Source organism: Lepisosteus oculatus, chromosome 4 (assembly GCF_040954835.1).
Source record: "Lepisosteus oculatus isolate fLepOcu1 chromosome 4, fLepOcu1.hap2, whole genome shotgun sequence".
NCBI classification, from domain to species: domain Eukaryota; kingdom Metazoa; phylum Chordata; class Actinopteri; order Semionotiformes; family Lepisosteidae; genus Lepisosteus; species Lepisosteus oculatus.
In genome coordinates this window covers 22,161,942-22,174,198 of record NC_090699.1, presented here as the reverse complement: position 1 = coordinate 22,174,198, position 12,257 = coordinate 22,161,942, and the positions used below count along the sequence as shown (strand labels likewise).

The window sequence follows — 12,257 nt, the reverse complement described above, 5'->3', positions numbered from 1 at the left end:
TGGGTGAAGTCCGAAGGGACAGAGGCACCGGTGTGAAGAGAGTGAAAACGGGGAAAAACCAATATCAACAAGACAAATAAGCCGCTTTGCACAGCGACATCCAGGCTGGACTGTCCCTATTTAACGGGGGTCCAGCCTGGGGAAAAAAGAACTGCCTGGCACAGCGGTATCCAGGCGCATTACCCTATCTAATGGGGTCCAGTCTAGAAGAAAAGGTGTGCAAGGCCAAACACAAGAGAAACTCATCCTGTCCCGGTAGAAATACACGGCGAGAAAGGAGAAAAGAAAAGAGGCCTTACGCTCGCATCACAGTCCCCTCCGGGACTGTCACTAGAAGGTTCTCCCCGTGGGGGTCTGCTCTTCCCTCCGAGGAGGTGCTCAGTGTGTCTTAAAGAGCCCCCCGAAGCTGCGGCTCGTCCTTAATCAGCCAGGGCTGATTTGAAATAATGAAATATTTTTTTACTGTACTTTATCTTAATAATGCTACATAAATCTGTCTTTATAATAAAACTCCCTTATAGATGAAAAAGCAACATTTGAAATCTAGTTGTGAGTGGCGTTTTCTGGTTTCTGAATCCAATACCATTAAAGCCTATTACAGACAAACCAAATAGCTTGGGGGTCTGTACATACATGTATATTTTATTTCTTGGTTGCGTTAGCTAAATAATTGCAGTAGTGGAAATGGAAATGAAAAGCATTTTTGTTGGTGCAAGTAAAGCATACAGTAGTTTTTAACAGTTGCTAAAATCTGATCATGTTTTCAATTTAGTTATATTTTTTTCTTCCAATTTTGAATAACAGTTTTTATTTTATTTTCCGTCTCCCTGCTACATCCCCTGTGCCAGCATGGGACAGTACAAGGATTGCAGGCTCTATCCTTCAGATACTGTTGAGCTACTCACCCGCAATCAAACAATCAACCATTTTATTCGGGATAGCTTCCTTCACAACACATGAAACTCTGTGGGCTGTGTAGTACCTTAGAAAATAATTAACTGCAGGCACCAGTGGCTATTTATGCAAGGCAAGCAAGGAACCCTCATTGAGTCAAGCTCATCCAACCCCAATAGCATTGGGATACTTGAGTTGTGTAACCTGGCAAATCAAAGTCAGTGTCAGCTAACACAAAAATTACCGGTAAAAGCATCTGTGACATTTACACTATGTGTTGGGATTACAAATACTTTCCTTTACAATAAAATATGTTTCTAAATGTTTAATCATTAGATATTTTTATATTTATTTAAATGGAGTAGAACATTCAAATTTTTCTTGATTAAAAAACATAACACTGTAAGTCCAATCATGAAAATGTTTGCAGTTTTTGTTTCTATTTTCAATCATTTAATTTTTTTAATGTTTTCTAAAACTTCTGAATACATTACAGGTCTGACAGTAACAAAATTTTATATTAAAGCCATTTTATTTTAGCTTTGCTTTGTTTTAAAAATCCCTTATCCTTTTATAGTTACTGGTTTAGCCTAAGGCAAACATGAGGTCAAGAATTATCTTAAAATTGAAATCAATCACCAAATAGACATATTTTTGTCAAAATGTAACTGTATGAATTGTCTTCACTATCTGAAAAGTACAAATTCTTTTTCTGCATGCAATTCTTTAAAATGCCAGTTTGAAGTGTTTTTTTCACTCTGAAAAACTTAGGATCAAAGTAAAAGAAAAGAAAAAACAGTTGGATGCCAAATTATTTTTATGTCTGTAAGAGTGACAATGTCTCACACATCACAGATATTCAAATGCAGTTTGTCATCGTTGTTTTTTTTCTCGTTTTTCTGCTTTTCACAGTTCAGGGTTTTTGGTGTTAGGTAAGCCCTTGGACAGAGAGAGCACAGATCGATATATCCTGATTGTTACAGCATCAGATGGAAGACCTGATTGGGTAAGTCTGTAGTTTATTTGATCAGAACAGTCAGAAGTACTGTATAACAATACTGATTGATTGTGCTAGTACCTTAGTATGAGTATTAATCTTTACGCACTGGTCATATTCAGACAGAACAAGATGTTCAACAACTCCAACCTTTTGCCTTTTCATAATTCTTCTACCCCTCTCAATTAAACAATTACCCAACTATTTTCTTAGGTCTCAATTATCATAGAGTATTATAATTATGCATTAAATTACATCATTAGGCCATCTTTATAACTGAGAGATCAAGTGGAAAAAAGGTACGGCCATTCAGGAACTGAGTCTCTATACTGTAGGTTTAGATTTTAAACACAAGATACAGTATATTATCCCATTAAGAAACTTACAGAACAAAATGTAATATGCACATGATCAATATTGATGTATAAGAATATCAATATATTCAAAGCTAATTTCTGGAGAAGTGATTGGTTTAATATCAATAACTGAGTAAATTAGCCAATGACTCTTGGGGATTATGGTTTAATTTGTTTATCTGTTATGGTAAGTACTAGAGGTGCTTTTAAAGAAATTGGGGTTAAAAAAAATAAATGTACTGTATCATTTGTAAATGTTTGAAATACGTTTGTATTCTGTTCCAATGACAAGTCTAAGATAGTGTCACATCACAGACTGCAATAGAAGCAATTCCGCATTTTTAAATGACATGGGTACAGTGCGACCTTTACTGAAATTGAATACAAATTTTCCTCTACTGCTGAGTGCTGATAACTGAATAAAAACTCTTAATTTAATCATAACCCACTTTAATTAGAGATGTTGTCAGAGTGTTTTCCTCTGGTGAAATGGTGGAAGAGAAAGTGTTGTGTGTGTATCTTGTGGAACAGAAAGTAAATCAACAAATAATACAGTACCAATAAAACCCCTCTGCTCTCATGTCCATCTTAACATTTTACTTCCTTTAGCAGCTTCATCCAACTGCCTTCAGTTTAATAAAATATTGAGCACACTTATAAATGAACAGAAACATGTGGAAAATTTGCCTTTAACATTTGCCCGCTTTAGAATGGGCAGTGCACTGGGAACATTTTGCATATGCTAAACAGAACAGAAAGAAGGCTTGACTGAAAAGCTCTTTCAGTGGCTGAATTCTAAAGCAGCTTGATGGAGTTTAGAGTATACACGGGGTTTCCGGGGCTTGATGACTTCTGTCTGTCCTCTGTCCGAGGATAGCCGTGGTGAAATGAGGATGCATGCGTAGCCGACTGAGATTGTTCTGATGTGCCGCAGGCCAATTAATGTGCCCCAGCAGGAGCAGGCACTGGGGATTCTCACATTTCGATCTTTGTCAGCCTCTGCCCAGCAGGAGTCACTGCGAGAATCATATATGAGGAGTGTTCATTAGCAGATCTGGGGTGATGTGTAATTAAAAACTCATTAAGGTAACCATAAGTACCAGACCCTAGGGGAAAAAGGGGCCACCTAGTTAGATGGCCTCATAGTACAAGACTTGCCTTTCTTTCACAAATGAAAAAAGTTATATAAATGACGCCACTTTTCCCACTTGTGCCAGTTATCACAAATAAAAGCTTTTCAAACAATCTTTTAAGTTCTGTTTTTAAGAAACCTTATTGTAATCAGGTAAAATACAACCTTTGCAAAGGCTGAATAAAAAACAGCTTAGGTCCCACACAACATGGACTACCACATGGATAATAATTGTGATAGTTCTGGTCTAGAGGCATTAAGTACGTTCTGAGTGCTTTAAAACACAAAATACAAGTCATTTATGCCTCATGACTGGATCCCCATCTTCATAACATGAGACATAAGGTATTCAGGCCAAATGGTTAGATCCAGCCTTGAGGTATAGTGATACCTCTTTTCATTTATTTCCAATTTTTGAATATGCTTGCAAATGTGCAATCTAAGAGCTTCATGACATGAAATACTGTGCTGTGAAATACCAGCTGTGAAAGCCCAGCATAGAATGATAGTACACCAAATTCTTCTCAGTATGAAATGCCAGTTATTTTCACATAACATAGACACAAGTCTTAAAGGCCATGCTCATAAAAGTGTTTTAAAAGGTGGAAAAAATATACATTTCAAATCATTTTAATTAATTTATTTTCTAAAATCTAAAAGCCTTTGTCTGACACTTTCAGCTTGTTTGTCTCTCTTTCTCATTGGGAGCAAAGTAGCCATTCTGTCCTGAAAACAGTACATGTTTTCTGAATATGGTCCTAAGTTCTTAGAAGTTGCAGCATACTGCTATAATTTTCATGATAGCATCATCAATTCATTATTCAGGGAAAAGAGCTATATCTTTAAATTGTCTTTTAAGAAAATAGAGAAGCAGGGGACACCAAGCAGCTGTATCATTAAAAGCACTCCTTCAGAACACATTGACCTGGTTTGTCCAGAGATCTGGTTTGACTGTGTCAATGCTGACAGTGACTGTGATCCCAGCATGCACTTTTCTCATGTGCGGCTGTGGCTGATTGGACTTCGGCAGGTGCCTGTGAGCTTTACAAGGAACCCGTGCGCTTACGGTGTTATCAGTGAAGGACTCCACCAGTCCTCCATTTGATGCATCATCTCTCCTATTGGAGCTGTGAGGTTTCGCCGTGTGAAAAGACAGATGGCTCAACAGTGCACATTTCAAAGACATGTGTGAAAGTGGGCCTGTCAGAGATGTGACAAGGTCATAGCATTGAGTTAGACTGATTAATAATTACTGATTCTTAAAGTATGTAAAGCAAAATAATTGGTAATTCTTAAAGTCAAACAGAAAACTAATGTAGTCAGTCAGTACCTTTTTTTCTGTATCTTCACACTAAAGTAATGCCTTTTTAGTATTTTTAGAAATTATATGGATGTATCAAAATATGAAAAAAATCTGTTTCTGTTTTTTGTTGTTGTTGGTCTTATTTTGACACCAGGAAATGACACAATTTGGATAAATACCTCTTTGCATAAACCCTGTTAAAATTCATCTAGTTGTGCTTAATGATTGCACATTATTTTCAGAAATAATCTCATTAAGCATTCAGGTCATACCACACATGTTACTGGTCCGTACTATTGACAGAGCACAGCAGAGTATTAAGTGGACTTAGCAGGTATATATAACTAGGTCTCCTTAAAGTTGATGGATGGCAACGCATTTATCCCATCTAAGATGTTTTTGTGAACAGAGCCAAGTAACAGTAATCCACCATTATGCTCCGACTGTCAACTGCCCTTGGGAATTACAAGAAGGAAAAAAAGCTAACATAAACTAACATCCAAACTTTTTTTAGTTTTAGCATTTAATAGCATTTAATTTATAATATCATGTTTTACCCCCTGTTAATGTCATTCAGACAGCAGAAGCAATAAATAATCTCAGTCTGTTCTGTCCTATCGCCACTACTTTTTCCTTTCAAAATGAGTTGTGTTACTGAAATGGGAAACTACAGTTTTTGAATAATACAGAGGTATAGTGTACATTTTGTTCCTCCTATGAGTAGGAATTTGTTCATTAGGAGTTTAATTAACAAATTGAACTAAATATTTGGATTACAAGTTTTAGTTTTAGCTTTTTTTTTGCACTAAACCTGTGCAAATCCGTAGGGAGTTTAATATTCTCAGAACTGAACATTTTCAGAATTAACGGGCTATAATGTAGCCACTGTCTTTATTTGTTATTTCATATCATTTTCTAGAAGTTTAAAGCACCTCTGTTAACTTGATTGTCTTATCCCATACCAAGCATCCACTGAAAAAGAAACATGTAAGAAAACAATTCAAAGTGATGTAGCAAAGTTGTTGAAAAAAAATGATTCTGCTCTGTATGAAGGTATCATATAGAAAATCTGAACCCCCATTAAAGTCTATTTTAGATGCTATTTTTGAAGATAACACCCTTGTGCTTGGATATGACAGAATTTATACTAAATCCTCCTGAAATGTGACATGACAAATATCCACATTATCCTGTTTGTGGTAAATTGGGTATATTCATATCCTTTGTTAGTGTATGCCACTTGTGGAACAGCAAAATAAAAAGGTCTTTGTAAAAGAGGCACAAGGAAACAGCTGCTGCAAGTTTGGTGCTTCACCTCAATTCTCCAAAGAAGTGAAACTGTAGTACTAGTTTACATACAAGGTGAATTGTCAAACTAACCTTCTGTTTTTTCCCATTCTACAAGATTCTGCTTTGTTCCACTACAGATTATAACCTTAATGAAGTCCCTCTTAACAATGGCAATTTTAAAGGAGAGAGAAACTTAAAAACATATTTTGAATGTTTTTTAATTAAATTGGAATTAAATGTATATGCCCCCTACCTTCCTTTTTTAAAAGAAGAAAAAAATTACATATCATTCTTTATGATGTATTAGAGAAACTCATTAATCACCCTCAGCATGACAGACATTGACTTAATGAAATGTTCTGCTTTGATACCGACAGGCTAAAAAGAGCCCTAATTGGCTTCAAAGGAAGAGAATCTATAATGTTTGTGAAATAGTGAAAGTTAATCCCTTCCCCTTTCCAGGGACCAGCGCACTCAGCCACAGATGAATCTTGTACATTGAAATCCTAGCTGACAGCCACCTTCAAAAAAGCAAATTGCTTAAAATATCAATCAGGAAGTCCTGCTGTGTATGTTAAAAACTGTCATGGTGGCGGGTAATTTGCAATTTGACTTATACAATTAAATAATATGCTTAAACCCAGCTCTTAAAACATGCAGTATCACTCACATACAATACATTCCACCACAAATAAGATGAAATCCAAATTAACAATGTTTATCTTTGTTTGTCATTCGGTGTTGGTGACTGATCAAGAATGCTAACTACATGCTGAAGACAAAAGCTACTTGTTTTATAGGAGAGACATTCGAGTTGCAAGAAACTTCACTAGTGTTCTCAACCTTTACTGTCCCTTAAATATAAAATGAGCCTATGCCAGCATATACCTTGGACAGGACACCAACCCAGCGCCAGGCATTCTCAGACAAGGTCCAGTTACCCTACCAGTTTGTCTTCAGACTGTGGAAGGAAACCAGAGCACCTGGAGGAACCCCATGTGAACACAAGGAGAACATACAAATACAACTCCATGCAAATGGAACCCCAAGACCAGAATTGAACCCAAATGCTTCAAGGCAGCAATGCTATTTTTCAAGATGGCGCCATGTTAGTGGCAGCCTGCTACAGCAGCTCCGTGTCTTTTTGTTGTCTTTTTGTTTCTTTCAGTTAGTTAATGCTAGTGTGTTAGTGTTTTTTCTTCATACCTTTGCCGGCAACTAGATTTGCGATCACAACATGATGGATACTAGGAAGCTGAGAAACTTTTTCTTGTTTTTTCTGATACTCGGACCTCTGTGGCTATCGAGTTGCAATGCCGATAGCCACAGAGGCATTGTCTACACGCGGGATCAGCTGATTGCGCTAGCGCTTCCGGCTCTACTCACTGGAGAGAAGCCATCGGTGCCGGAGGAGCTGAGGAGGAGAAGCCGAGGCTGTAGGGCTGGTGCGACGCGAAAGGCGTAGAGAAGGAGATTTAAACCCTACCTACCTTCCTTCGATCATCATGGGAAATGTGCGGTCCTTAGCGAACAAGATGGACGAACTGGGAGCATTGGTGAGAAGCCAGAGGGAGTATCGTGAATGCAGTATCGTGTGTTTCACCGAGACGTGGCTGCAGGAACTTATTCCGGACTCGAACGTTACCATCGGCGGCTTTCAGACGGTGCGGGTGGACAGAAACACCGAGAGCAGTAAGAGGAAAGGAGGGGGGCTCGCGGTGCTTGTAAACAACAGATGGTGTAATCCTGGACATACTCATGTTAAGGAGCGCGTCAGTAACCCGGACATCGAACTGGTAGCCGTAGGACTGCGTCCGTACTATCTGCCGCGGGAGTTTACATGCGCCATCTTTGTTGTTGTTTACATTCCACCTACGGCAAATGCAGAGGTAGCGTGTGACGTCATAAACACAGTCACAGCCAGGCTACAAACAAAGCACCCAAGCGCTTTTATAGCTATTTCAGGAGACTTTAACCACGTATCTATTTCCACCACTCTGCCTACTTTCCACAAGTTTGTTAAGTGCCCGACCAGGGAAAACAAAACACTGGACTTATTATATGCCAATGCTAAGGATGCATATAGTTCCACAGCCCTTCCCCCCCTTGGCAGATCAGATCACAACCTTGTCTTGCTTACACCACTATACAAGCCTATTGTCCAGCGCCAACCTGTGACCATGAGGACCGTGAGGAGATGGTCTCAGGAGGCTATGGAGGATCTACGTGGTGCTTTGGAGGCCACCAACTGGGATGTGCTGTGCGAACCACATGGGGAGGACATAGACAGCGTGGTGGACTGTGTCACTGACTATATTAACTTCTGCGTAGACAACACCATCCCCACCAAAGACATACACTGCTTTTCAAATAACAAACCCTGGATCACCAGCGACCTGAAGGCTCTTCTGAATGACAAGAAGAGAGCCTTTAGGAGGGGAGATAAGGAAGAGGTCAAGCGTGTACAGAGGGAGCTAAAGCAGAAGTTAAGAGAGAGCAAGGATGCCTACAGGAGGAAGGTAGAGGACAAGCTGCAAAGGAATAGGGTGAGAGATGTATGGAGCAGCATGAGAGAGATCACTGGCTTCAAACAGGCTGGGGTTGCAACAGAAGGGAACCTGGAGATGGCCAACAAGTTGAACCAGTTCTTTAACAGGTTTGATTCTGGGTCCTCTGTGGCGCAACACCCATCCCCCCACAGCCACACGCTCCCTAACCCTTCACAGCTGCAACTGCCCAACACCTCCTCCATCCCCCCACAAACATGGCCGCCTACAGCTACAACCCCCGACGGCTGCTCACCCACCCATCCCCCACAGCTGCCACTCTCCAACACCTCCGCCATTAACACCTCCGGCACTGAAAGCACTATGAGCATCATCCCCCGGGCCAGGCTGACCATCACAGCTGACCAGGTGAAGAAGGAGCTGAAGAGGCTGCACGGGGGTAAGGCCACAGGACCAGATAACATCTGTCCCAGAGTTCTGAGGGCCTGTGCTGATCAGCTGAGCGGAGTGCTCCAGCGACTGTTCAACCTGAGCCTGCGCTTGGAGAGAGTCCCGGTGCTCTGGAAGACATCATGCCTGGTCCCGGTACCAAAGAAAGGGCGCCCCTCTGTCCTCAACGACTACAGACCAGTTGCACTGACTTCTCACATCATGAAGACACTGGAGAGGCTGGTCTTATCCCACCTGAGACCCATGGTCAGCTCATCACTGGACACCCTACAGTTTGCCTACCAGCCCAGGCCTACTCACACCTGGACAGGGCTGGCAACACTGTAAGGATCATGTTTTTCGACTTCTCCAGTGCCTTCAATACCATCCAGCCCTTACTTCTAAGGAGGAAGCTGGAGGAGATGCAAGTCGATGCCTCCATGACCTCGTGGATCACTGACTACCTGACGGGTAGACCACAGTCTGTGAGACTTCAGAACTGCGTGTCTGAACTGGTAGTGAGTAACACAGGGGCACCTCAAGGGACAGTTCTTTCTCCATTCCTCTTCACCCTCTATACTTCGGACTTTAAGTACAACTCAAAGTCATGCCACCTGCAAAAGTTCTCAGATGACTCTGCAATTGCGGGATGTATCAAGGGTGAGCAGGAGGAGGAGTACAGAGGACTGGTCAGCAGCTTTGTGGAGTGGTGTGGGGTGAACCACTTGGAACTGAATGTTACAAAGACAAAGGAACTGGTGGTAGATTTCAGGAGGAAAAAAGTCAAACCTACTCCTGTCTACATCCATGGGAGTGGCGTGGAGATGGTGGACTCGTACAAGTACCTGGGAGTGCACATCGACGATAGACTGGAATGGTCTAAGAACATCGAGGCCATCTATAAGAACGGACAGAGCCGACTTTACTTCTTGAGGAGGCTCAGGTCCTTCAATGTGTGTAGTAAGATGCTACACATGTTTTATCAGTCGGTGGTAGCGAGTGCCATTTTCTACGCAGTGGTGTGTTGGGGCTCTGGGATTAGAGCAGTAGATTCCAAAAGGCTGAACAAGCTCATCAGGAGAGCGAGCTCTGTCATTGGGTCTGACCTGGACCCCTTGGAGGTAGTGGCTGAGAGGAGAATGATGTCCAAACTGGAGGCCATCATGGACAACTTCTCCCATCCCCTCTATGACAGGCTTGCAGGAATGAAGAGCACGTTCAGCAATAGACTGATTCATCCACGGTGCGACAGGGAGCGCTACAGGAGGTCATTCTTGCCGTCTGCCATAAGACTGTACAACGCATCCACCTTGCGTCTTGGCAGAGGCAACAGCAACAGTGACCTGTTTCTGGACTAAACGCATATACACATATACTGCTACATCTGTTCTCTTTCTTTTTCTTTTTCTTTTTCCCGTTTACAACCACTTTTGTGCAATATATGCCAGGGACCTGTGCAATACATTTATATTTATATTTATATCTATGGTTACATCTATATTTATATTCATACGTGTGATACGATTTTCTGTGTACTGTTCTGTTCTAGTTTCCTCTTGTGTGTCCGGACTGTGAGTAACTCTTGTATTGTATTGTATGTATTGTACTATTAGTATATAATTCGTTACACTGTGGCTGTGTTGTGTGTGTTAACCTGCTGTTGCACTGCAATTTCCCTCACGGGATCAATAAAGTATCTATCTATCTACTCACTGCACCACTGTGCTGCCAATTATATCATCATATAATGAAATATTTTATTTTATCCTTACATGACTTTTCCAAAATTTCATGGCACAATGGATCCCTGAAGGCATACCAATTAGAGAAATGCTACGCTTGAAAACTTGTCAAGACCAAAGACAAAGACTCCAGAATCCCTATAATATCCTCCTCTGGAGTGTCTTATAGCCCATATGTTCTCCTTGGAATCCATTTCCAGGCCTTCTGTGATGTTGCCTGCAGGGTCTTTCCAGAGGAAGCAATTGTTTCAACATTGATTATTCACTGTGTATTACTTTCTTTTCATTGCAATAATTCATACAGTCTTTTTTAGCTAGTATACATGAATCTTTAAAATAATGATTGTGAAGTATGTCCCTAGTTTCTTTTTTAATTTATTAGCTGAATTTATTCCACTAAGTAATTTTTCACTAATCATAGTATACTTATACAGTAGGGAGCTAATTATGTACATACTGTACCTACTGTATAAATGTCTGAAGATACAGTTTATAATCCCACACTGATAAGATATGGAGTGAAATGCACGATGTTTCAGCTGTAGGTGCCGTGGTCAGGTGTGAAAAAGGCTATGCACCTGAAGAACAGCACATACTGTATTGAAATCTTTGCAGAGGAGGAGGGTTCTGCACCTGAAAAGGACTAGGTGCTAAAAGAGGTCTCTGCAGCTATAGAAGGCTGTACACCCTAAGAAGTCTCAGCACCTGGAAAGGGATCTGCACCTTAAGAAGGCTCTATGCTTAAAGAAGTCTCTGCACCTGAAGAAGTTTCTATACCTGAAAAAGACACAGCACCTGATGCGGATGTACATGATTTGCAGCAGATAAAGGATCTACATCTGCAGAGGCCTCTACAACAGGACACGTTGTGTCTTTTTCTCTTCAGCAGAGAGGCACTTACTTTGCAATTTTGCAATGTCTGTGTCACAACTTCCCACATTAACCTGTTCCATACATATAAATATTAAATATAATTCAAATATTGAATTTGAAAACATCAGCACTGAAATGGTTAATTAATTGCACTCCTAATCTTGGATGTATGAAAATGAATAGTGACATTGTCAGTTGTGCATATCAAGTGAACCAAACCTCTGGCAGACACATGACAGTTGTCATCTCCATAACATGAGGGCCTCAAGGACTAGAGTAGATTTCCTGAGGAGAAAACAGTGTGGCTCTTGAGTTTATCGCTGTCTGTTTGCATAAAGTTTCTTCTTTTGAATTTACCCCATAGCTCATTCTCATTGTTCTATATAATAAAACATGGTTTCATGACATTACAATAAAAAACACAATGACCTTGACAATTGCTGCAACCACAAACAGGATAAAACTTTACTTTAAGTATTGGTTATATGCTTCATTAATTACAGTACATTTGTAAGAGTTTTACATTTTCAACTGATACATTTATACACATTTTAAGATAATATCTCTGTATTTCATTTGTTGTAAGGTATTATCCTATTAATGGGATAAATTATTTAAAAATAAAACAAAAAAATATAATCTGGCATTTGCACATCCCTTTAAAAAAAGTTCAGCCCGATGTATTTAGTTTTGTAATAAATTGTAGCGGTTTCCAGTGGTTATCAATTGTGTTA

General features: G+C 40.2%; 1 protein-coding gene across 11 annotated transcripts in view; it reads left to right on the top strand.

Annotated features, from left to right (window-relative positions):
• Positions 1–12,257, top strand: part of pcdh15b (protocadherin-related 15b) — a 311,541-nt gene that overhangs the window by 227,089 nt on the left and 72,195 nt on the right. For all 11 annotated transcript variants that reach the window (XM_069188941.1, XM_069188940.1, XM_069188944.1 and 8 more), the window contains one exon: positions 1,807–1,900. In XM_069188941.1, the coding sequence (XP_069045042.1) occupies positions 1,807–1,900 (94 nt within the window). The remainder of the gene's footprint in view (positions 1–1,806; positions 1,901–12,257) is intronic.